This window comes from Ranitomeya imitator, chromosome 1 (genome assembly GCF_032444005.1).
Source record: "Ranitomeya imitator isolate aRanImi1 chromosome 1, aRanImi1.pri, whole genome shotgun sequence".
Classification (NCBI taxonomy): domain Eukaryota; kingdom Metazoa; phylum Chordata; class Amphibia; order Anura; family Dendrobatidae; genus Ranitomeya; species Ranitomeya imitator.
The window spans coordinates 443,017,442-443,045,155 of NC_091282.1; the positions used below are offsets into that span (position 1 = coordinate 443,017,442).

Sequence of the window (27,714 nt, forward strand, 5' to 3'; positions counted from 1 at the left end):
GCTTTGCTATTGTTCTGTACAATGACCAAGGGATCTGCTTTCATACAACTCATATACTCTGTAACAGAAAGGCAACCAACGCTTCTGTCCCTGCTGCATTCATGACAAACCTTTTCCTACAAGGGACCTATGCCTCCAGACAAGAAATGCTTCACTATAGGCAAAGGACAAGGGCTCCACCATTGCCATTCTTCAGAGATGGATCTGGAAAGCCTCGTGCAGATGAGGACAGATTTCGATTTAGTAGTGAATCCTCTAATTATCAACTGAATTCTGAGAACAATTATGTTTACTATATTGAAGATGAAGAAGATGATTTAGAGGAGCTAAAATGGGCAGAAAAAGAAGAGAAACGATTGGATGGATGGAGAAAGCAATTTATTTCAACAAATGACCCTGGATGCTTTGAAGATGAAGACACCCACCTATTTTCACCCTCTTTTTTCAGAAAGCCTCGAAATAATTTGCTGCACATCAATGTTGGGGGTACAAGTTATTATATATCATACATAGTAGCTGCTAGTTATCCTAAAACTCGCATAGGTCGTTTGGCTACATATACTGACCAACAGCGCAAACTAGACCTGTGTGATGATTACAATCCTATTGAAGATGTCTATTTCTTTGATCGTGATCCAGCTGTATTCCATCACATCTATAATTTCTATCGTACTGGAGTGTTATGGGTAAGGAATGAGTTGTGTCCCCGCAGCTTCCTGGAAGAAATTAATTATTGGGGTGTAAGAGTAAAGAACACCCCCCGTTGCTGTCGCATATCTTTTGAAGAAAGGCAAGATGAGCTGAATGAACAGCTAAAGGTCCAAAGAGAGCTCAGAGCTGAAATGGAAACAGAGGAGAATGAAGAGCTTTTTAGAGACATGCTTTATGGTCCTTTGAGACGCCATATTTGGAATTTGATGGAGAAGCCATTCTCTTCAGTCACCGCCAAGGCCATGGCAGTGGCATCCAGCTTTTTTGTTCTTATTTCTGTTGTTGCAATGACACTTAATACAGTTGAAGATATGCAATACCCGAATCCTATTGGGATTGCAAATGGTAGACCTTACTTGGAGCATGTGGAAACCTTGTGCATAGCATTCTTTACATTGGAGTATGTGCTTCGTATTACCTCAACACCGGATATACAGCGCTTTGTGCGCAGTGTTCTTAATGCCGTAGACCTGATAGCAATACTGCCATTGTACTTGCAATTACTCCTCGAGATGTTTTCAGATGAGGACCAAAATGGGAAAAAATCCAGTCATGAACATGAGATAGAGGCTGTAGGACGAGTTGGAAAAGTTGGACAAGTCCTTAGAATCATGAGGCTGATGCGCATATTCCGCATCCTAAAGTTGGCACGTCATTCAACAGGGCTCAGAGCTTTTGGGTTTACGCTTCGTCAATGCTACCAACAAGTGGGATGTCTACTGCTTTTTATTGCCATGGGGATTTTCTCATTTTCTGCCATGGTTTATACTGTTGAACATGATGTCTCTGGAACTAACTTCACCAGTATTCCTCATGCCTGGTGGTGGGCAGCAGTAAGTCTTGTACTTCTTGTTATATGTTAGTTTTTAAAGATTACATTTTTTTACAATGATTCAAACAAGTTTAAAATTTATTTTACGTTTTTAAAAAATGCTTTTATAGAATAACACATTGTTCTCTTTTAACTATCACACTTTTTCTAGAAATTGATTCTCAATGTGGGTGGTCAGCAGAGGCGTAGCTAGGGTTTTGGTTCAGGGGGGGGCGAAACTTCTGAGTGGGCCCCTATCCAGGTAACCTTGATTACAGCTGGGTGACACACCCTAATAGTGGAGGAGAACCTCAGCAGATGACCGCACTGCTACTGAAGATAATCTCTATATAAAGACCAACATGGATATTACCCCCATATGGTCAGTGGTAGATACCAGCCCTACAGAACATATAAGTGATTATAGCACAGTTACAGATAATGACTTACCGCTGACGTCCTTTCTGATGGAATCGTTCATTTTTCCCATCTTTTCCATCTGGCTCAGACCGACATGACAACTTCTTCCACCGAGGACTCGGCTGCAGAGAATACACCAAAGACACATTTCACTTCTCATATTCCAGCCATCACCATCTATTCCCAACCTGCACAAACTCCTCATCCTGCTGATACCCCAATACTTATATGCTGCTGCTGTATGTGTCCCTATTACTGCACCTGCTGTGTGGTTCTCTGTGCCCTCTAAATTCTAAACCACCTGTCTATAATTTAGTAATGCCGGGCGTAAGTGCCATAGAAAACACTGCCCATATTTTGCCCCCTAGAAAGTATTGTCCTGTATGCCCCTTTGATAGTCACAGTAACCTGAGTTCCCCTGTAACAATAATAATGTCACGAATCTCCCCCTTGTACAGCTCCCCTATACACAGTATGATGCTCTCATATACACAGTATAATGCCCCCTCACTGTACCACCCACACAGTAAACTTAGTAGCCTCCAAACTGTTTGATGGCTCCAACACTGTATGATGGCCCCTAAACTGTAATCCCCACACTGTAATCCCCACACCTCCATATAGTATAATGTTCCAGATAGTCCTCAATATAGCACAAGGCAGCACCCCATAGGCAGACCCTGTAGTATAAGACAGTACCCCATAGGCAGACCCTGTATAAAACAGCACCCCTATAGGCAGACCCTGTAGTATAAGGCAGCACCCCTATAGGCAGACCCTGTAGTATAAAGCAGCACCCCATAGGCAGACCCTGTAGTATAAGGCAGCACCCCATAGGCAGACCCTGTAGTGTAAGACAGTACTCCCATTGGCAGACCTTGTAGTATAAGGCAGCCCCCATAAAATAACACAATAAATAAATACTCACCTTTCTTCCTCCTTGTTCCAGCGGTGTTCCGAGCTCCTGCTCCCGCTCATCTCCTGATAGCGGGCACCAGGCAGTGACGGGCACCAGGCAGTGACGTCATCACGTCCGCTGTCAGTGTCGGCGATGCCAGACGCTGACACAGGAATGATTGGAGAAGGAGCGTAATGCTCCTTCTCTCATTAATGCAGTGAGCTGTATTGGCTAGATGCCGATACAGCTTACCTTGCAATGACAGGTGGGGGACCCATTGCTGGCATCGGGCCCCCCGCCTGCTCAGGGGCCCCATAGCAGCAGAGCAGGGGGATTCATTCTCCCTGCTCTGCCGTAGAATGTAACTGTATCGGCGCGCTGTGAGCACCGATGCAGTTACAGTAGGGTAGCTCCGGGTGGGCCTCCTCAGAGCGCAGGGCCCTGGGCCATCGCCCCCTCTGCGTCTCATGGTAGCTACGCATCTGGTGATCAGTAATGACAACTACTGCTGTGTATTAAATACCGTAATTAATTCTCCATTAACATTTGGTTTCATTAATCCATTTTACCTACTAGTTAAATTATTTGAACACTTTCTGCAATTATAATAAAATCTGTATTGTGAAATCTGGTGACACATTCTCTTTATGATTGATGGCTGTAGTATATGTGAGGCATCCATGCGCCATTGCTATATGGCTGGGGTCATACCAGTATATATATATATATTTATTTATAAAGGTCCTATTCTAAAGGTACCTTCACACATAACGATATCGTTAACGATATCGTTGCAACGTCACGCTTTTTTTGTGACGTAGCAACGATCTCGCTAACGATCTCCTTATGTGTGACAGCGACCAACGATCAGGCCTCTGCTGGGAGATCGTTGGTCGTGGGGAATGATCAGGACCTTTTTTTGGTCGCTGATCACCCGCTGTCATCGCTGGATCGGACGTGTGTGACGCCGATCCAGCGATGTGTTCACTTGTAACCAGGGTAAACATCGGGTTACTAAGTGCAGGGCCGCGCTTAGTAACCCGATATTTACCCTGGTTACCATTGTAAAAGTTAAAAAAAAAAACACTACATACTTACATTCCGATGTCTGTCACGTCCCCCGCCGTCAGCTTCCCTGCACTGACTGTCAGCGCCGCCGGCCATAAAGCAGAGCACAGCGGTGACGTCACCGCTGTGCTCTGCTTTACGGCCGGTGCTTACACAGTGCAGGGAAGCTGACGCCGGGGGACGTGACAGACATCGGAATGTAAGTATGTAGTGTTTTTTTTTTTACAATGGTAACCAGGGTAAATATCGGGTTACTAAGCGCGGCCCTGCACTTAGTAACCCGATGTTTACCCTGGTTACCCGGGGACTTCGGCATCGTTGAAGACAGTTTCAACGATGCCAAAGTCTTTCCCCTGATCGTTGGTCGCTGGAGAGAGCTGTCTGTGTGACAGCTCCCCAGCGACCACACAACGACTTACCAACGATCACGGCCAGGTCGTATCGCTGGTCATGATCGTTGGTAAGTCGTTTAGTGTAACGGTACCTTTAGCCAGAAAAGTGTGATGACTTTTCCCTTACTTGTCATCCGTATGCATCCATTTTTTTTTTACTCCGCAGCGATGAATCTTTTAGAGGAACATTTAGAATTTCCGTCCTACAGAACCATAATGTATCCTTAAAAATCGGATGTCATACTGATGGTCCCTATGGCATCCCATTTTTGTCCCGCACTGAACCAATTTCTGACTCGAATTGCAGCATGCTCCAAATTTTCCTCCTGCCGAATACAGCTGAGAAAAAAGTGCAGAACTGCACAGCCTCATTGAGTGCAATCCATTTTGTGTCCTATTTCACTTGCCAAATTTATGTCCAATTTATTTTTAAGAGAGCAGTATTTAAAAGGCATTTTACATGGCAGGCATTAGTCTGGAGCCTCCGTGTCTGCCATGGTATTATTCTTATAAAGTCAAGTAGCTTTTTAATTCACTGCAATACTACAGTATAGGTGATCAAGAGATTACTAGTTCAATTTGCTTAATCAGAGACAACTTAAGAAATAATATAAAAGTTTAATTCACCGCCCCCTTTTTCCACAAATGTAAATAGCAAAATGTAAGAAGTAAAAAAAAATAACTTAGTTGATATCGATACTTTCCTAATTGTATTAAAATCTAAAAATATTTATCCTATGTGACATGTGTCCCCAAACTGTAGCTTGGGAGCCACATATGGCTTGCAGGACCATGATGTGTGGCTCATGATCTGTCTGCCACCTTGGCATATTAGCACCAGGTCTAGAAACCACTTATAATGAGCAGGTCTCCAGATTTGGAGTTTTTTTAGAACCTCACACAATAGCAGATTTAGATGTGTGTATACTGGCCTGCAGGGTTTAGAGATAAATTAAGTATAAAGCTGGACATAGAGTGATACTACTAGTCAGACAAAGGACATGAAGACAAATGCGATAGCGTCAGGGCCGGACTGAGACTAAAATTCAGCCCTGGCATTTGAAGTCACAGAGGCCCACTTGTCACAAGGTGACTGTATAATATCTTTGTACACTTGTAGGTTACAAGAAGTGAGGGGAGTGTAAGGGTACCGTCACACAGTGAAATTTTGATCGCTACGACGGCACGATTCGTGACGTTCGAGCGATATATCTGTGACGCTCGAGCGATATCGCAATGTCTGACACGCTCCTGCGATCAGGGACCCTGCTGAGAATCGTACGTCGTAGCAGATCGTTTGAAACTTTCTTTCGTCGTCTAGTGTCCCGCTGTGGCGGCATGATTGCATGGTGTAACATATATCGTATACGATGTGCGCATAGTAACCAACGGCTTCTACATCGCACATACGTCATGAAATTATCGCTCCAGCGTCGTAGATTGCAAAGTGTGACAGCAGTCTACGACGCTGGAGCGATATTGTTACGACGCTGGAGCGTCACGGATCGTACCGTCGTAGCGATGAAAATTGCACTGTGTGACGGTACCCTTACACGACTATATAACATATAATTACAGCTGTATCCAGCATTACAGCTCAGCCCCCATAGAATGTAATGCAGCCAGTCTCCATAGAATGTAATGCAGCACAGCCCCATAGAATGTAATGCAGCACAGCCCCCATAGAATGTAATGCAGCACAGCCCCATAGAATGTAATGTAGCCAGTCCCCATAGAATGTAATGCAGCCAGCCCCCATAGAATGTAATGCAGCCAGCCCCATAGAATGTAATGCAGCCAGCCCCATAGAATGTAATGTAGCCAGTCCCCATAGAATTTAATGCAGCCAGTCCCCATAGAATGTAATGCAGCCAGCCCCCATAGAATGTAATGCAGCCAGTCCCCATAGAATGTAATGTAGCCAGTCCCCATAGAATGTAATGCAGCCAGCCCCCATAGAATGTAATGCAGCACAGTCCCCATAGAATGTAATGCAGCACAGCCCCATAGAATGTAATGCAGCCCAGCCCCATAGAATGTAATGCAGCCAGTCCCCATAGAATGTAATGTAGCCAGTCCCCATAGAATGTAATGCAGCCCAGCCCCATAGAATGTAATGCAGCCAGTCCCCATAGAATGTAATGCAGCCAGTCCCCATAGAATGTAATGAAGCACAGCCCCATAGAATGTAATGCAACCCAGTCCCATAGAATATAATGCAGCCAGCCCCCATAGAATGTAATGCAGCACAGGCCCCATAGAATGTAATGCAGCACAGCCCCCATAGAATGTAATGCAGCACAGCCCCGTAGAATGTAATGTAGCCAGTCCCCATAGAATGTAATGCAGCCAGCCCCCATAGAATGTAATGCAGCCAACCCTATAGAATGTAATGCAGCCAGCCCCCATAGAATGTAATGCAGCACAGCCCCATAGAATGTAATGTAGCCAGTCCCCATACAATGTAATGCAGCCAGTCCCCATAGAATATAATGCAGCACAGCCACCATACAATATAATGCAGCGCTGCCCAGCCCCATAGAATGTAATGCAGCAATGCCATGTAATAATAATTTTAAAAAAAACACTGACTCTACTCACCTTTCCTCTTGCCCCGCGCTGCTCCTGGTTCCGGTCTCAGCAGCTGCAGTCTGCCCGCCCAGTCACACAGCAGGTGCGCGATGATATGACGTCATCGCGCACCCACAGTGTAAGCGGCAGACAGAGCGGGGAATGATGGGAGAGGGAGCGACAGCAGACGCTCTCTCCCCATCATTGCATTCAACTGTACCGGCGTCTATGACGCCGGTATAGTTGAATGCGGGGCCGGGAGTGTGCCGACAGCGGGGGGAGTGTGCCAACAGCGGCACACTCGAGCGGCCCACTACTGCCATCGGCCCTTCTGGCATTTGCCAGAACTGCCCGATGGCCAGTCTGGCCCTGGATAGCGTGGTGGGAGTGCTTGATATGAGAATACTGAATCGGGGCAAGATGGGAACCCCCTGGCATAAGTGCAGCGCCCCAGAGTCCTGTTTCATTGCAGTAATGTTGTTCTTCCACCAGGGGGAGTGATGTTACATCTGAAGGCAATGAAGGAGATCTGCTGTCCAGGTATCACAGCCACACACACACTTCACACGCCAGTCCACCAGTGGGAGCTAAGGGTTCTATCTATTAGGCCACTCCTCACATAGGGTAAAACTGGAGGGTTGGTTAGGAAGTTAGTGAGAGTCAGAGGGAGAGTCAGAGGAGGAGGGGAGAGGAGAGTTCCTGGCTGGGGACCGACGAGGAAAGGTCTCCCGGTCGAGCTGGCTGGGGTGATCCCTGGTCAGATCCAGACTGAAGTCTGAGGAAGAGAGAAAGAAGGACACGGAGCTGCGCCTGCAACCCATGCGGCAGCATCCTAAGAAAGGACACGAAAGGAATTGTGCTGTAGTGAGTGAGAAAAGAAGTCATAGCAAAAGGAGAGGAACATCAGTGGGAGACCAGTTAGAAGCAGGCTGCCTCCATCTGAAGCGCAGATCCGATGGCCAGAATACCGAGGGAGTAAAGAGCTCTATGCCATTACTTCAGAGACTGGCAGGGCAGTTGATTCCAAGTTGGCTGTCCGACCTTTATACCTAAGAATACACAGTGGCAACTTGTGGGGGTCGGGGCATCTCTAGGGTCCCTATAAACAAGCCTCAGGCCATCAGTCATACGGGTTTTGTCCTATCCGTACCATCTGGGGGACAGAGAGGAGAAACAACAGTGAGGACCTTATGGTAGCTTATGCAAGCAGGGACCTACTACGTTACTGGGCGCAAGGGGAAGGCTATTTAATTCCTCCTGGACAAGGGGACTCTGGATTTGCCTTCAGACAGGCCGGACTCTGCGTACCCTGTGGTCTCCACTCTGGACTGTGGATGCTGAACCTTCAGTAAAAGGTAAAGAGACTGCAACCTTGTGTCCTCATTATTCACTGCGCCTTGCACCATCCACCACCTACACTCTGGGAAGCCCTGGGGACATACTTCACCTGTGGGAAGGTATACCAACTAGCTGCCATAACATCAACCCAGGGGACCCCTAAGCAGCGTCGGTCACCCTGACCGAATACCACAGGTGGCGTCACAAACATTATCCCTTTAAAGACCTTTCCCCAATGTACAACGGACGTTCCCCTAGGGCCACGGACCGGGTCAGCCACCGTGACATCCCCACTGAGTACTGAGAACCGAAGGACCCGGCTCCGAGTACCCCACAGCCCTTGGGGGCAATCCATAAGTATGCTACCTCAGTTTGCTTTGTGTGAGAAAGCTTTGGCTGTCTTTAAATCTGTAATGGGGCTTTGGGTGTCGCTACATTGAGGGGAGCAGGAGCAGGATGTCACTACTTGAGGTTGGGGGGATTTGGCTCACAATCCTCTTTCAGAGCTGAATGTGACTGTCTGGGTAAGAAAGGTTGGGGATCACGGCTCTACAATGAACACACCAACAAGAAAAAAAAAGTATTGTTTTTTTGGTCCTACTAAAAATGCATTAAAAGTGATCAAAATGTCATATGTTCCCCGACATGGTATCAGTAAAAACTTCAGCTCAGAGGACTAAAAAATTAATCTTATACACAGCTACATTGTTGGGGAAAAAAAGTTGCAGATCTCAGAAATGGTGGCACAAACCAAATTTTTGGACCATTAAAATCTAAAAGAAACCTATATAAACTGTGTATCGCTGTGACCGCACTGACCCGAAGATTCATGTGACCAAGTAATTTTTACCACCCAGTGAACACCGTAAAAACAAAACCCAAAAAGCAATGGAGGGATTACTTGTAATTTTTCTTCATATTTTCCATATGCTATATGATAAAAATTACACATAGTGCCACAAAAAGCCCTCATTCAGAAAAAAACATCACTTATTGGAATGCTTGCTGCAGTTTTTATGAACTAGATTACTAAAAGTGCAAAAATATGTGCAGACAAAATTTAGATTAAAGAGACCCTACGCACCCTGACAAAGCCTTGGGTGAAACGTGCGTTGTGGCTGGTGGACCAGAGCACCTGCACCTTACCCCCTTCTTTACTGACACATCATCTTTATGTGATGCTTCTCTTACTAAGAGTTAGGTCGGGATCACACATGCGAGAAACACGTCCGTGTCGCGCATGTGTAATCCAAGCTCTGGCGCCGGCACTCCAGAGCGCAGCGTGCGGCCGCATAGGAACACATGGAGTGCCGGTGCCAGAGCTTGGATTTCACATGCGAGACACGGACGTGTTTCTCGCATGTGTGACTCCGGCCTTAGTCTCAGCATTATGCTAGGATGACAGGGTATTTTTTGTAGTGTCTCTTTAGTCTAAATTTTGTCTGCATATATTTTTGCACTATGCTTTTAGTAATCTGTATATGATATATAGGGTATATATGCTCTGGTACCACACCATAGGAGTATTGTTTTTTTGTATTATTCTTAGTTTTTGATATGTATAACTATTTTAACTGTTATTAATAAAATATAAATTTTTGAGACCCCAGTAGCACTCTTTTTATTTTAAGTCGGTTCCTTATATTTCTTCACAGAATGTGTCTCCCTAAATGTTTTCCTATGCTTAGCTCGGTCTTTTGCTGGTATTTATTATTAGTTTTTATAAAATCACTGTTATAGCTGCTTCAGAGCTACCAGTTTTCTGAATGCTGAGCTGTATAACCTTGTCCTCACCACAACTGTATGTGTACTCTGTGCATAGACAGAAAGCTGCCATTCTTTGGTGTAGGCAGGGTTATACAGAGCTTGTGAATATGGAGGATTATATGGCAGCAGGTTCAATAGTCCTGGCATCCCAGGAAGTGACACCGGAATGAATATTGATAGAAAAGGGTATGTGATGCTATACAATTATTATATGGAAGATTCTCTTCATCAAGCAGCATATTACACCTTAAAGGGGTTACTTTAACTTCTAAATCAGGAATTCAGGATGAAGCTGTTCCCCAGCCTCCCAGCTTCCTGCCTGCCAGGGGCAATGTGTTCCTGAATGATTTATAGGTTTAACCAGAGGGATGGTAGTGCTGCTGGCCCAACCTGTGCGCTGTCCGATACTGCAAGCAGAGCCAGCTTGGCCTCTGTAACATCCTAAGAGTGCAGGGCCACTGACGTTGGAGTGATCCAATCATCTAGTCAGCTTCAGATCAACACTCACAAGCGCTATAACTAAGAGCTTGTGAGTGCTGGGCTCCTTGCCTAGGAGGTCAGTCACAGCTGATAGACTGTATGGATGGATGATAACCTAGGCAACAAGCTTTAAACAGGTAGAGACTGGTCAATCCAGGGCAGCAGGAGGGGAGAAGCCGCCGGGGAACCATCTATCCTGCGCGGCTCTGTCACTGGTGGCTTTCAAAGTATGCTTTTCTCTGAAACGCCAATGCGTTTCAGAGTCCAACTCACAAGGCTGGGTTCATACATAATGGCAGGTCCACTTTAAATGCTCTTTGTTTTTGTTGTATTATACTTTGTACTACTCTATTGAACCCCTTAGTGACAGAGCCAATTTGGTACTTAATGTCAAAGCCAATTTTTACAATTCTGACCACTGTCATTTTATGAGGTTATAACTCTGGAACGCTTCAAATATCCCACAAGTTCTGAGACTATTTTTTTGTGACACATTGTACTAAATGTTCATGGTAAAATTTCTTCGATATTACTTGTGTTTCTTTATGAAAAAAATGGAAATTTAGCAAAAATGTATAACATTTTGCAATTTTCACACTTTTATTTTTTGTACCCTCAAATCAGAGAGTGGTGTCACACAAAAAAAACTTAATAAATAACATTTTCCACACGTCTACTTTAAATCAGCACAATTTTGGAAACATAATTTTTTTTGTTAGGGAGTTCTAAGGGTTAAAATTTGACCAGCGATTTCTCATTTGTCCAACAAAATTTACAAAACCATTTTTTGTAGAGACCACCTCACATTGGAAGTGAGTTTGGGAGGTAAATATGAGAGAAAATACCCAAAAGTGACACCATTCTAAAAACTGCACCCCTCAAGGTGCGCAAAACCACATTCAAGAAGTTTATTAACCCTTCAGGTTCACGAGAGCTAAAGCAATGTGGAAGGAAAAATTAACATTTTACTTTTTTCACAAAAAAATTTCTTTGGAACCAATTCTTTCAATCACATCAGAGGACAGAGAATTTAAATGGGAAATAGGACTTTTTTTTTTTTGCAGTGGCCGTTATACTGTTAATAACGATGATCGTAACACTGGGGTCGGTAAAAACTGACCCGAATCTGGTTCTCTGGGGTCTCAGCTACCCCCGGTAGCCGAGACCGTGGAGAAATTCTGACTCTGGGGTTGCGCTATACACTTATTTCTTAGCGCCATTAAAAAGCGGCGCTGAGGCATAAGTACCCTTAACTGCAGCTATTAAAAGGCGTATCAGCGATCGTTAACCCCTTTCTGCCATTAGACGTACTATTGCGTCCATGTGGGGTGGGCTTTACTTCCCAAGGACGCAATAGTACGTCATATGCGATCGACAGCGCTCACGGGGGGAGCGCCGCCGATCGCGGCCGGGTGTCAGCTGTTTATCGCAGCTGACATCCGGCACTATGTGCCAGGAGCGGTCACGGACCGCCCCCGGCACATTAACCCCCGGCACACCGCGATCAAAGATGATCGCGATGTGCCGGCGGTACAGGGAAGCACCGCGCAGGGAGGGGGCTCCCTGCGGGCTTCCCTGAGCCCCCCGCAGCAACGCGATGTGATCGCGTTGCTGCGAGGGTCTCACCTCCCTCCCTGCTCCCTCCAGGCCCGGATCCAAGATGGCCGCGGATCCGGGTCCTGCAGGGAGGGAGGTGGCTTCACAGAGCCTGCTCAGAGCAGGCACTGTGAAGCCTGCAGCGCTGCAAGTCAGATCAGTGATCTGACAGAGTGCTGTGCAAACTGTCAGATCACTGATCTGTGATGTCCCCCCTGGGACAAAGTAAAAAAGTAAAAAAAAAAAATTTCAAATGTGTAAAAAAAAATTAAAAAAAATATTCCAAAATAATGAAAAAAAAAAAATATTATTCCCATAAATACATTTCTTTATCTAAATAAAAAAACAAAACAATAAAAGTACACATATTTAGTATCGCCGCGTCCGTAACGGCCCGACCTATAAAACTGGCCCACTAGTTAATCCCTTCAGTAAACACCGTAAGAAAAAAAAAAAAAAAACGAGGCAAAAAACAACGCTTTATTATCATACCGCCGAACAAAAAGTGGAATAACACGCGATCAAAAAGACAGATATAACTAACCATGGTACCGCTGAAAACGACATCTTGTCCCGCAAAAAACGAGCCGCCATACAGCACCATCATTAAAAAAATAAAAAAGTTATAGTCCTGAGAATAAAGCGATGCAAAAATAATTATTTTTTCTATAAAATAGTTTTTATCGTATAAAAGCGCCAAAACATAAAAAAATGATATAAATGAGGTGTCGCTGTAATTATACTGACCCGAAGAATAAAACTGCTTCATCAATTTTACCAAACGCAGAACGGTATAAACGCCTCCCCCAAAAGAAATTCATGAATAGCTGGTTTTTGGTCATTCTGCCTCACAAAAATCGGAATAAAAAGCGATCAAAAAATGTCACGTGCCCGAAAATGTTACCAATAAAAACATCAACTCGTCCCGCAAAAAACAAGACCTCACATGACTCTGTGGACCAAAATATAGAAAAATTATAGCTCTCAAAATATGGTAACGCAAAAAATATTTTTTGCAATAAAAAGCGTCTTTCAGTGTGTGACGGCTGCCAATCATAAAAATCCGCTAAAAAACCCGCTATAAAAGTAAATCAAACCCCCCTTAATCACCCCCTTAGTTAGGGAAAAATAAAAAAAATGTATTTATTTCCATTTTCCCATTAGGGCTAGGGTTAGAGTTAGGGCTAGGGTTAGGGCTAGGGTTAGGGCTAGGGTTAGGGTTAGGGTTAGGGCTAGGGTTAGGGCTAGGGTTAGGGCTAGGGTTAGGGTTAGGGTTAGGGCTAGGGTTAGGGTTAGGGTTAGGGCTAGGGTTAGGGCTAGGGCTAGGGCTAGGGTTAGGGCTAGGGTTAGGGCTAGGGTTAGGGCTAGGGTTAGGATTAGGGTTAGGGCTAGGGTTAGGGCTAGGGCTACAGTTTGGGTTGGGGCTAAAGTTACAGTTAGGGTTTAGATTACATTTACGGTTGGGAATAGGGTTGGGATTAGGGTTAGGGGTGTGTCAGGGTTGGAGGTGTGGTTAGGGTTACTGTTGGGATTAGGGTTAGGGATGTGTTTGGATTAGGGTTTCAGTTATAATTGGGGGGTTTCCACTGTTTAGGCACATCAGGGGCTCTCCAAACGCGACATGGCGTCCGATCTCAATTCCAGCCAATTCTGCGTTGAAAAAGTAAAACAGTGCTTCTTCCCTTCCGAGCTCTCCCGTGTGCCCAAACAGGGGTTTACCCCAACATATGGGGTATCAGCGTACTCAGGACAAATAGGACAACAACTTTTGGGGTCCAATTTCTCCTGCTACCCTTGGGAAAATACAAAACTCGGGGCTAAAACATATTTTTTGTGGGAAAAAAAAAGATTTTTTATTTTCACGGCTCTGCGTTATAAACTGTAGTGAAACACTTGGGGGTTCAAAGTTCTCACAACACATCTAGATTAGTTCCCTGGGGGGTCTAGTTTCCAATATGGGGTCACTTGTGGGGGGTTTCTACTGTTTAGGTACATTAGGGGTTCTGCAAACGCAATGTGACGTCTGCAGACCATTCCATCTAAGTCTGCATTCCAAATGGCGCTCCTTCCCTTCCGAGCTCTGCCATGCGCTCAAACGGTGGTTTCCCCCAACATACGGGGTATCAGCGTACTCAGGACAAATTGGACAACAAGTTTTGGGGTCGAATTTCTCCTCTTACCCTCGGGAAAATACAAAACTGGGGGCTAAAAAATAATTTTGGGGGGAAAGATTTTTTTTTTTAATTTTCACGGCTCTGCGTTACAAACTGTAGTGAAACACTTGGGGGTTCAAAGCTATCACAACACATCTAGATGAGTTCCTTAGGGGGTCTAGTTTCCAAAATGGTGTCACTTGTGGGAGGTTTCTACTGTTTAGGTACATTAGGGGCTCTGCAAATGCAATGTGACACCTGCAGACCATTCCATCTAAGTCCTCATTCCAAATGGAGCTCCTTCCCTTCCGAGCCCTCCCATGCGCCCAAACAGTGGTTGCCCCCCACATATGGGGTATCAGCGCACTCAGGACAAATTGGACAACAAATTGTGGGGTCGAATTTCTCCTGTTACCCTCGGGAAAATACAAAACTGGGGCTAAAAAATAATTTTTGTGGGAAAAAATTTTTGTTTTATTTTTACGGCTCTCCATTATAAACTTCTGTGAAGCCCTTGGTGGGTCAAAGCGCTCAGCACACATCTAGATAAGTTCCTAAGGGGGTCTACTTTCCAAAATGGTGTCACTTGTGGGGGGTTTCTACTGTTTAGGTACATTAGGGGCTCTGCAAACGCAATGTGACACCTGCAGACCGTTCCATCTAAGTCTGCATTCAAATGGCACTCCTTCCCTTCTGAGCCCTCCCATGTGCCCAAACAGTGGTTCCCCCCACATATGGTGTATCATCGCACTCAGGACAAATTGGGCAACAAATTTTGGGGTCCAATTTCTCCTGTTACCCTCAGGAAAATACAAAACTGGGGGCTAAAAAAATAATTTTTGTGGGAAAAAAATTTTGTTTTATTTTTACGGCTCTGCATTATAAACTTCTGTGAAGCACTTGGTGGGTCAAAGTGCTCACCACACCTCTAGATAAGTTCCTTAGGGGGTCTACTTTCCAAAATGGTGTCATTTGTGGGGGGTTTCAATGTTTAGGCACATCAGTGGCTCTTCAAACGCAACATGGCGTCCCATCTCAATTCCTGTCAATTTTGCTTTGAAAAGTCAAACGGCGCTCCTTCCCTTCCGAGCTCTCCCATCCACCCAAACAGTGGTTTACCCCCACATATGGGGTATCAGCGTACTCAGGACAAATTGTACAACAAATTTTGGGGTCCAATTTCTTCTCTTACCCTTGGGAAAATAAAAAATTGGGGGCAAAAAGATAATTTTTGTGAAAAAATATGATTTTTTATTTTTACGGTTCTACATTATAAACTTCTGTGAAGCACTTGGTGGGTCAAAGTGCTCACCACACCTCTAGATAAGTTCCTTAGGGGGTCTACTTTCCAAAATGGTGTCACTTGTGGGGGGTTTCAATGTTTAGGCACATCAGTGGCTCTTCAAACGCAACATGACGTCCCATCTCAATTCCTGTCAATTTTGCATTGAAAAGTCAAACGGCGCTCCTTCCCTTCCGAGCTCTCCCATCCGCCCAAACAGTGGTTTACCCCCACATATGGGCTATCAGCGTACTCAGGACAAATTGTACAACAACTTTTGGGGTCCAATTTCTTCTCTTACCCTTGGGAAAATAAAAAATTGGGGGCGAAAAGATAATTTTTGTGAAAAAATATGATTTTTTATTTTTACGGTTCTACATTATAAACTTCTGTGAAGCACTTGTTGGGTCAAAGTGCTCACCACACCTCTAGATAAGTTCCTTAGGGGGTCTACTTTCCAAAATGGTGTCACTTGTGGGGGATTTCAATGTTTAGCCACATCAGGGGCTCTCCAAACGAAACATGGCGTCCCATCTCAATTCCAGTCAATTTTGCATTGAAAAGTCAAATGGCACTCCTTCGCTTCCGAGCTCTGCCATGCGCCCAAACAGTGGTTTACCCCCACATGTGGGGTATTGGCATACTCAGGACAAATTGTACAACAATGTTTGGGGTCCATTTTCTCCTGTTACCCTTGGTAAAATAAAACAAATTGGAGCTGAATTAAATTTTTTGTGAAAAAAAGTTAAATGTTCATTTTTATTTAAACATTCAAAAAATTCCTGTGAAGCACCAGAAGGGTTAATAAACTTCTTGAATATGGTTTTGAGCACCTTGAGGGGTGTAGTTTTTAGAATGGTGTCACACTTGGGTATTTTCTATCATATAGACCCCTCAAAATGACTTCAAATGAGATGTGGTCCCTAAAATAAAATGGTGTTGTAGAAATGAGAAATTGCTGGTCAACTTTTAACCCTTATAACTCCCTAACAAAAAAAAATTTTGGTTCCAAAATTGTGCTGATGTAAAGTAGACATGTGGGAAATGTTGCTTATTAAGTATTTTGTGTGACATATCTCTGTGATTTAATTGCATAAAAAGTCAAAGTTGGAAAATTGCGAAATTTTCTTAATTTTCGCCAAATTTCCGTTTTTTTCACAAATAAACGCAAGTACTATCAAATAATTTTTACCATTGTCATGAAGTACAATATGTCACGAGAAAACAACATCAGAATCACCAGGATCCATTGAAGCGTTCCAGAGTTATAACCTCATAAAGGGACAGTGGTCAGAATTGTAAAAATTGGCCCGGTCATTAACGTGCAAACCACCCTTGGGGGTAAAGGGGTTAAGGGGTTAAAGTGTAACCGTCATTTTTATTTTTATTTAAAAAATCAATAGCACACATGAAAATAAGCAACTTTGTAATATTTGTTATAAGGGAAATTTTTTTCATTCTCGGCCAATATTATTCAGTCATTATCAAAATTCTCAATTTTGAAGTAAAATCCATATTCAGTGAAGATAGACATTCCAATTACTGAGCTAGGAGATTCTACATTTGTCAACGAGTTACTCATGACTAGTGTTGAGCGATACCGTCCGATACTTGAAAGTATCGGTATCGGATAGTATCGGCCGATACCCGAAAAATATCGGATATCGCCGATACCGATATCCGATACCAATACAAGTCAATGGGACATCAAGTATCGGAAGGTATTCTCATGGTTCCCAGGGTCTGAAGGAGAGGAAACTCTCCTTCAGGCGCTGGGATCCATAGGGATGTGTAAAATAAAGAATTAAAATAAAAAATATTGATATATTTACCTCTCCGGCGGCCCCTGAACTCAGCGCGGGTAACCGGCAGGCTTCTTTGTTCAAAATCAGCGCTTTTAGGACCTGAGAATCACGTCCCGGCTTCTGATTGGTCGCGGGCCGCCCATGTGACCGCCACGCGACCAATCACAAGCCGCGACGTCACCGCAAGCTATTAACGCGCTCATTTTTAAAAATGAGCGCGTTAATGACTTTCAAAGACGTAGCGGCTTGTGATTGGTCACGGCCACGCGACCAATCACAAGCCGCGACGTCACCGCAAGCTATTAACGCGCTCATTTTTAAAAATGAGCGCGTTAATGGCTTTCAAAGACGTAGCGGCTTGTGATTGGTCGCGTGGCCGCGACCAATCACAAGCCGCGACGTCACCGCAAGCTATTAACGCGCTCATTTTTGAAAAATGAGCGCGTTAATGACTTTCAAAGACGTAGGCGTGGCCGCGACCAATCACAAATGAGCGCGTTAATAGCTTGCGGTGACGTCGCGGCTTGTGATTGGTCGCGTGGCCGCGACCAATCACAAGCCGTTACGTCTTTGAAAGTCATTAACGCGCTCATTTTTCAAAAATGAGCGCGCTAATAGCTTGCGGTGACGTCGCGGCTTGTGATTGGTCGCGTGGCGGTCACATGGGCGGCCCGCGACCAATCAGAAGCCGGGACGTGATTCTCTGGTCCTAAAAGCGCTGATTTTGAACAACGAAGCCTGCCGGTTACCCGCGCTGAGTCCAGGGGCCGCCGGAGAGGTAAATATATCAATATTTTTTATTTTAATTCTTTATTTTACACATCTCTATGTATCCGATACCGATACCCGATACCACAAAAGTATCGGATCTCGGTATCGGAATTCCGATACCGCAAGTATCGGCCGGTACCCGATACTTGCGGTATCGGAATGCTCAACACTACTCATGACTCCAAACTAGCCCTGTCTCAATAATGCCCATCACATCATAATCTGTGGCTGACATAAGAGCCTCTAATTCATTCATTTGCCTGCAGACATTTAATACTATTAGCACATCTATTACTCCTAATCTCCAGCCTACTTTCCTTGCTAATCCCAACCCCATAAAAATCTTCATTTCCCCTTACTATGATCCACTTTCTGTCTGCTCCATCTCCCCAGATTCTAGTTGGAAAGCTCCTGGATCCATCTGACCATTTTTGCCCCAGCACAGCTGCTCCCCCCCTGTTGAGGTGCAGCCTGTCCCTACTGTGGAACCTGTAACCAACAGAGAAGTCAGCCCAGTACTCCATTAACCCAAACCCTGCTTTCTTGTACCAATTTCTAAGCCACTTATTTAACTCCCTTAACTCCTGATGTCTTTCTAGAGATGATTGTTGCACTGGAAGTATTTCTGGTAATCCCACCTTGGAGGTCCTGGACTTCAGCTCCTCTCCTATTTCCATAAAATACCGTAGTTTTCAAGGACCTTACCTCACCTTCTGTCTTTTGCCATTTACATGTGAGGAAAAAGAGGTTGATTAAATCTTCTATACTATACATACATATGTCTTCTTGCACTTTTTTTTGTCTAACTAGGGTATTTATCCCCTTAATCACATTGGACGTACTATCCCATCGAGGTGACCTGGGAATTAATTCCCAGTGATGGGATAGTACGTCCAACGCGATCAGCCGCGCTCACGGGGGGAGCGCGGCCGATCTTTGGCTGGGTGTCATCTGACTATCGCAGCTGACATCCGGCACTATGTGCCAGGAGCGGTCACGGACCACTCCTAGCACATTAACCCCCGGAACACTGCGATCAAAGATGATCGCAGCCTACCGGCGGCATAGGGGAGCATCGCGCAGGGAGGGGGCTCCCTGCGTGCTTCCCTAAGACCCTCGGAGCAATGATGTGATGTGATCGCATTGCTCTGAGGGTCCCTACCTCCTCCTACCTGCAGGCCCGGATCCAAAATGGCCGCAGGGGGCCTTCCAGGTCCTGCAGGCGCCGGGAAGCCTCCCTGCAGTGCCTGTGTGATCATAATATGATGTCCCCCCCTGGGGCAATGTGAAAAAATTAATATTTACATGTGTAAAAAAGAATAAAATCCTAAATAAAGAAAAAAAAAAAAAAAAAAATATATATATATATATATATATATATATATATATTGTTCCAATAAATACATTTCTTTATCTAAATAATAAAAAAATAAAAGTACACATATTTAGTATCACTGCGTCCGTAACGACCCGACCTATAAAACTGTCCCACTAGTTAACCCCTTCAGTGAACACCGTAAAAAAGAGGCAAAAAATGACGTTTTATTATACCGCCAGTCAAAAAGTGGAATAACACGCGATCAAAAAGACGGATATAAATAACCATGGTACTGCTGAAAACGTCATCTTGTCCCGCAAAAAACGAGCCGCCATACAGCAGCATCAGCGAAAAAATTTAAAAGTTATAGTCCTCAGAATAAGGCGATGCAAAAATTATTATTTTTTATATAAAATAGTTTTTATCGTATAAAAGCGCCAAAACATAAAAAAATGATATAAATGAGGTATCGCTGTAATCGTTTTGACCCGAAGAATAAAACTGCTTTATCAATTTTACCAAACGCGGAACGGTTTAAACGCCTCCCCCAAAAGAAATTCATGAATAGCTGGTTTTTGTTCATTCTACCTCACAAAAATCGGTATAAAAAGTGATCAAAAAATGTCACGTGCCCGAAAATGTCACCATTAAAAACTAATCCCGCAAAAAAACAAGACCTCACATGACTCTGTGGGCCAAAATATGGAAAAATTATAGCTCTCAAAATGTGGAGATGCAAAAACAATTTTTTGCAATAAAAAGTGTCTTTTTTGTGTGACGGCTGCCAATCATAAAAATCTGCTAAAAAACCCGCTATACAAGTAAATCAAACCCCCCTTCATCACCCCCTTAGTTAGGGAAAAATAATAAAATTAAAAAAAAATTATTTATTTCCATTTTCCCATTAGGGTTGGGTTGGGGCTAAAGTTAGGGTTAGGGTTTGGATTACATTTACGGTTGGGAATAGGGTTGGGATTAGGGTTAGGGGTGTGTCAGGGTTAGGGTTGTGGTTAGGGTTATGGTTGGGATTAGGGTTAGAGGTGTGTTTGGATTAGGGTTTCAGTTAGAATTGGGGGGTTTCCACTGTTTAGGCACATCAGGGGCTCTCCAAATGCGACATGGCGTCCGATCTCAATTCCAGCCAATTCTGCGTTGAAAAAGTAAAACAGTGCTCCTTCCCTTCCGAGCTCTCCCGTGCGCCCAAACAGGGGTTTACCCCAATATATGTGGTATCAGCGTACTCAGGACAAATTGGACAACAACTATTGGGGTCCAATTTCTCCTGTTCCCCTTGGGAAAATACAAAACCTGGGGCTAAAAAATAATTTTTGTGGAAAAAAAAAGATTTTTTATTTTCATGGCTCTGTGTTATAAACTGTAGTGAAACACTTGGGGGTTCAAAATTCTCACAACACATCTAGATAAGTTCCTTGGGGGGTCTAGTTTAGAATATGTGGTCACTTGTGGGGGTTTCTACTGTTTAGGTACATTAGGGGCTCTGCAAACGCAATGTGATGCCTGCAGACCATTCCATCTAAGTCTGCATTCCAAATGGCCCTCCTTCCCTTCCGAGCCCTCCCATGCGCCCAAATGGTGGTTCCCCCCCACATATGGGGTATCAGCGTACTCAGGACAAATTGAACAACAACTTTTGGGGTCGAATTTCTCCTCTTACCCTCGGGAAAATACAAAACTGGGGGCTAAAAAATAATTTTGGGGGGAAAGTTTTTTTTTTTATTTTCACGGCTCTGCGTTGCAAACTGTAGTGAAACACTTGGGGGTTCAAAGCTCTCACAAAATATCTAGATGAGTTCCTTAGGTGGTCCACTTTCCAAAATGGTGTCACTTGTGAGGGGTTTCTACTGTTTAGGTACATTAGGGGCTCTGCAAACGCAATGTGACGCCTGCAGACCATTCCATCTAAGTCTGCATTCCAAATGGCCCTCCTTCCCTTCCGAGCCCTCCCATGCGTCCAAACTGTGGTTCTCCCCCACATATGGGGTTTCAGCGCACTCAGGACAAATTGGACAACAACTTTTGGGGTCCAATTTTTCCTGTTACCCTCGGAAAAATACAAAACTGGGGGCAAAAAAATAATTTTTGTGGGAAAAAATTTTTGTTTTATTTTTACGGCTCTGCATTATAAACTTCTGTGAAGCCCTTGGTGGGTCAAAGCGCTCACCACACATCTACATAAGTTCCTTAGGGGGTCTAGTTTCCAAAATGGTGTCACTTGTGGGGGGCTTCTACTGTTTAGGTACATTAGGGGCTCTGCAAACGCAATGTGACACCTGCAGACCATTCCATCTAAGTCTGCATTCCAAATGGCGCTCCTTCCCTTCCGAGCTCTCCCATGCGCCCAAACAGTGGTTCCCCCCACATATGGTGTATCATCGCACTCAGGACAAATTGGACAACAAATTTTGGGGTCCAATTTCTCCTGCTACCCTCGGGAAAATACAAAACTGGGGGCTAAAAAATAATTTTTGTGGGAAAAAATTTTTGTTTTATTTTTACGGCTCTGCATTATAAACTTCTGTGAAGCCCTTGGTGGGTCAAAGCGCTCAAAACACATCTAGATAAGTTCCTTAGGGGGTCTACTTTCCAAAATGGTGTCACTTGTGGGGGGTTTCAATGTTTAGGCACATCAGTGGCTCTCCAAACGCAACATGGCGTCCCATCTCAATTCCTGTCAATTTTGCATTGAAAAGTCAAACGGCGCTCCTTCCCTTCCGAGCTCTCCCATGCGCCCAAACAGTGGTTTACCCCCACATATAGGGTATCAGCGTACTCAGCACAAATTGTACAACAACTTTTGGGGTCCAATGTCTTCTCTTACCCTTGGGTAAATAAAAAATTGGGGGCGAAAATACAATTTTAGTGAAAAAGTATGATTTTTTATTTTTACAGTTCTGCATTATAAACTTCTGTGAAGCACTTGGTGGGTCAAAGTGCTCACCACACCTCTAGATAAGTTCCTTAGGGGGTCTACTTTCCAAAATGGTGTCACTTGTGGGGGGTTTCAATGTTTAGGCACATCAGTGGCTCTTCAAACGCAACATGGCGTCTCATCTCAATTCCTGTCAATTTTGCATTGAAAAGTCAAATGGCGCTCCTTCCCTTTCGAGCTCTCCCATGCGCCCAAACAGTGGTTTACCCCCACATATGGGGTATCAGCGTACTCAGGACAAATTGTACAACAACTTTTGGGGTCCAATGTCTTCTCTTACCCTTGGGTAAATAAAAAATTGGGGGCGAAAAGGTAATTTCTGTGAAAAAATATGATTTTTTATTTTTACGGTTCTGCATTATAAACTTCTGTGAAGCACTTGGTGGGTCAAAGTGCTCACCACACCTCTAGATAAGTTCCTTAGGGGGTCTACTTTCCAAAATGGTGTCACTTGTGGGGGGTTTCAATGTTTAGGCACATCAGGGGCTCTCCAAACGCAACATGGTGTCCCATCTCAATTCCAGTCAATTTTGCATTGAAAAGTCAAATGGCGCTCCTTCGCTTCCGAGCTCTGTCATGCGCCCAAACAGAGGTTTACCCCCACATATGGGGTATCGGTGTACTCAGGACAAATTGTAAAACAACTTTTGGGGTCCATTTTCTCCTGTTACCCTTGGTAAAATAAAACAAATTGGAGCTGAAGTACATTTTTTGTGAAAAAAAAGTTAAATATTCATTTTTATTTAAACATTCCAAAAATTCCTGTGAAGCACCAGAAGGGTTAATAAACTTCTTGAATATGGTTTTGAGCACCTTGAGGGGTGCTTTTTTTATAATGGTGTCACACTTGGGTATTTTCTATCATATAGACCCCTCAAAATGACTTCAAATGAGATTCAAAATGAGATGGTCCCTAAAAAAAAATGGTGTTGTAAAAATGAGAAATTGCTGGTCAACTTTTAACCCTTATAACTTCCTAACAAAAAAAAACTTTGGTTCCAAAATTGTGCTGATGTAAAGTTGACATGTGGGAAATGTTACTTATTATTTATTAAGTATTTTGTGTGACATATCTCTGTGATTTAATTGCATAAAAATTCAAAGTTGGAAAATTGCGAAATTTTCAAAAAATTTTGCCAAATTTCTGTTTTTTTCACAAAAAAACACAGGTACTATCAAAGAAGTTTTACCACTATCATGAAGTACAATATGTCACGAGAAAACAATGTCAGAATCACTGGGATCTGTTGAAGCGTTCCAGAGTTATAACCTCATAAAGGGACAGTGGTCACAACTGTAAAAATTGGCCCGGTCATTAACATGCAAACCACCCTTGCGGGTAAAGGGGTTAAAGGGGTTGTCCAACATTGTAGTACATTTTAATTAAGAGATCTTAGATCTCAGTCCCTCAATTGCATATGTTTAAAAAAATGTTCCTGTGCTGAGATAATCTTATAAATGTGCCCAAGTGAAATCACGGTTAAGGATGAGTGTTGACCTGAAACGCACTGATGCAAGCGTTATATTAAAGCAAATTCACTTGTCTTCATGACTTTTCATGTCCTGTGTATGGATTTCATTTAAATGAATAAGAATCTACTCGTGAAGCAGGACTATTTCTCCACTTATCACCCATGTGTAATGGCTGTGTCTGACCGTGCAGGAACATGGTCTGATCATACCACATCTCCTGGGCAGGGGAGGAAGAAAAAGAGGATATAGACATTACAGCATGGAATCACAGCTGATTCTTTTTGTGAGGTAAAACATGTTTGTAAACAGGCAGGGAAATGTTATATTTCAAAGAAACCAGCAGCTGTGTTTTCATGTATCTGTATATTCTCTTGTGTCCTCCCCTGCCCAGGAGCTGTGGTATGATCAGACCATGTCCCTGCACGGTCAGACACAGCCATTACACAGTACACAGCAGGGACACATTTTTAAGATTATCTCAGCACAGGAACATTTTTTAACACATTCAACTATGGAACTTATTGTTGTCCAAGATTATTGATTAAAATTAACTTTGCTCGAGAGATAATCCCTTTAAATGGGGCTAATCTAAAATATTACAATTTTCACTGATTGTCAAAAAAGAATTCAATTTTAATAATAGATCAAATTATATATTGCCTTTAATAAATTCAAATATTACAAAGAACAGTTATTAACCATTTGTTTCTGTTTGCAGGTTAGATGAAAGCTATGACTGGGCAGTTAACTTACAGGGTTACAGTCTGTTTAGAAAGGATCGTAAAAATCGGAGAGGAGGAGGGGTTTGTCTCTATGTAAAGTCTTGTCTAAAGTCCACTTTAAGGGAGGATATTAGCGAAGGAAATGAGGATGTCGAGTCCATATGGGTCGAAATTCATGGAGGGAAAAATGGTAACAAAATTCTCATTGGGGTCTGTTACAAACCCCCAAATATAACAGAAACCATGGAAAGTCTACTTCTAAAGCAGATAGATGAAGCTGCAACCCATAATGAGGTCCTGGTTATGGGGGACTTTAACTACCCGGATATTAACTGGGAAACAGAAACCTGTGAAACCCATAAAGGCAACAGGTTTCTGCTAATAACCAAGAAAAATTATCTTTCACAATTGGTGCAGAATCCAACCAGAGGAGCAGCACTTTTAGACCTAATACTATCTAATAGACCTGACAGAATAACAAATCTGCAGGTGGTCGGGCATCTAGGAAATAGCGACCACAATATTGTACAGTTTCACCTGTCTTTCACTAGGGGGACTTGTCAGGGAGTCACAAAAACACTGAACTTTAGGAAGGCAAAGTTTGACCAGCTTAGAGATGCCCTTAATCTGGTAGACTGGGACAATATCCTCAGAAATAAGAATACAGATAATAAATGGAAAATGTTTAAGAACATCCTAAATAGGCACTGTAAGCGGTTTATACCTTGTGGGAATAAAAGGACTAGAAATAGGAAAAACCCAATGTGGCTAAACAAAGAAGTAAGACAGGCAATTAACAGTAAAAAGAAAGCATTTGCACTACTAAAGCAGGATGGCACCATTGAAGCTCTAAAAAACTATAGGGAGAAAAATACTTTATCTAAAAAACTAATTAAAGCTGCCAAAAAGGAAACAGAGAAGCACATTGCTAAGGAGAGTAAAACTAATCCCAAACTGTTCTTCAACTATATCAATAGTAAAAGAATAAAAGCTGAAAATGTAGGCCCCTTAAAAAATAGTGAGGAAAGAATGGTTGTAGATGACGAGGAAAAAGCTAACATATTAAACACCTTCTTCTCCACGGTATTCACGGTGGAAAATGAAATGCTAGGTGAAATCCCAAGAAACAATGAAAACCCTATATTAAGGGTCACCAATCTAACCCAAGAAGAGGTGCGAAACCGGCTAAATAAGATTAAAATAGATAAATCTCCGGGTCCGGATGGCATACACCCACGAGTACTAAGAGAACTAAGTAATGTAATAGATAAACCATTATTTCTTATTTTTAGTGACTCTATAGCGACAGGGTCTGTTCCGCAGGATTGGTGCATAGCAAATGTGGTGCCAATATTCAAAAAGGGCTCTAAAAGTGAACCTGGAAATTATAGGCCAGTAAGTCTAACCTCTATTGTTAGTAAAATATTTGAAGGGTTTCTGAGGGATGTTATTCTGGATTATCTCAATGAGAATAACTGTTTAACTCCATATCAGCATGGGTTTATGAGAAATCGCTCCTGTCAAACCAATCTAATCAGTTTTTATGAAGAGGTAAGCTATAGGCTGGACCACGGTGAGTCATTGGACGTGGTATATCTCGATTTTTCCAAAGCGTTTGATACCGTGCCGCACAAGAGGTTGGTACACAAAATGAGAATGCTTGGTCTGGGGGAAAATGTGTGTAAATGGGTTAGTAACTGGCTTAGTGATAGAAAGCAGAGGGTGGTTATAAATGGTATAGTCTCTAACTGGGTCGCTGTGACCAGTGGGGTACCGCAGGGGTCGGTATTGGGACCTGTTCTCTTCAACATATTCATTAATGATCTGGTAGAAGGTTTACACAGTAAAATATCGATATTTGCAGATGATACAAAACTATGTAAAGCAGTTAATACAAGAGAAGATAGTATTCTGCTACAGATGGATCTGGATAAGTTGGAAACTTGGGCTGAAAGGTGGCAGATGAGGTTTAACAATGATAAATGTAAGGTTATACACATGGGAAGAAGGAATCAATGTCACCATTACACACTGAATGGGAAACCACTGGGTAAATCTGACAGGGAGAAGGACTTGGGGATCCTAGTTAATGATAAACTTACCTGGAGCAGCCAGTGCCAGGCAGCAGCTGCCAAGGCAAACAGGATCATGGGGTGCATTAAAAGAGGTCTGGATACACATGATGAGAGCATTATACTGCCTCTGTACAAATCCCTAGTTAGACCGCACATGGAGTACTGTGTCCAGTTTTGGGCACCGGTGCTCAGGAAGGATATAATGGAACTAGAGAGAGTACAAAGGAGGGCAACAAAATTAATAAAGGGGACGGGAGAACTACAATACCCAGATAGATTAGCGAAATTAGGATTATTTAGTCTAGAAAAAAGACGACTGAGGGGCGATCTAATAACCATGTATAAGTATATAAGGGGACAATACAAATATCTCGCTGAGGATCTGTTTATACCAAGGAAGGTGACGGGCACAAGGGGGCATTCTTTGCGTCTGGAGGAGAGAAGGTTTTTCCACCAACATAGAAGAGGATTCTTTACTGTTAGGGCAGTGAGAATCTGGAATTGCTTGCCTGAGGAGGTGGTGATGGCGAACTCAGTCGGGGGGTTCAAGAGAGGCCTGGATGTCTTCCTGGAGCAGAACAATATTGTATCATACAATTAGGTTCTGTAGAAGGACGTAGATCTGGGGATTTATTATGATGGAATATAGGCTGAACTGGATGGACAAATGTCTTTTTTCGGCCTTACTAACTATGTTACTATGTTACTATGTTACAGGTCAGCATCTCTACAGTGGGATACGGAGACACCTATCCAGAAACTCACCTTGGCCGACTATTTGCATTCTTATGTATTGCTTTTGGGATTATATTAAATGGAATGCCCATTTCTATTCTGTATAATAAATTTTCCGATTATTACAGCAAACTAAAATCATATGAGTATACCACCATTGGGAAGAAAAGAGGAAAAGTTCATTTTACTGGTCGAGCCATGAAGAAGATGTCAGAATGTTGTTCCGGAGAACCAACACAATATATCCCAGGACACCACTAAAAGTCCTGTTCTGTAAAATAATATCAATGCATATTATAAATTATAAGCAGAAACAATTGTACTCACCTGGAGGAGAGATGAAACTAACTCAAGTTAATAAAAAGTCCAGATATTGGT

The 27,714-nt window shown here is 43.2% G+C and overlaps 1 protein-coding gene across 1 annotated transcript; it reads left to right on the forward strand.

The window, feature by feature from the left end:
- Positions 1–27,714, forward strand: KCNV2 (potassium voltage-gated channel modifier subfamily V member 2). Its single transcript, XM_069764088.1, has 2 exons — positions 1–1,544; positions 27,319–27,714. The coding sequence occupies exons 1-2, from the start codon at positions 102–104 to the stop codon at positions 27,595–27,597; spliced, it is 1,722 nt and encodes a 573-aa protein (XP_069620189.1). The 5' UTR covers positions 1–101; the 3' UTR covers positions 27,598–27,714.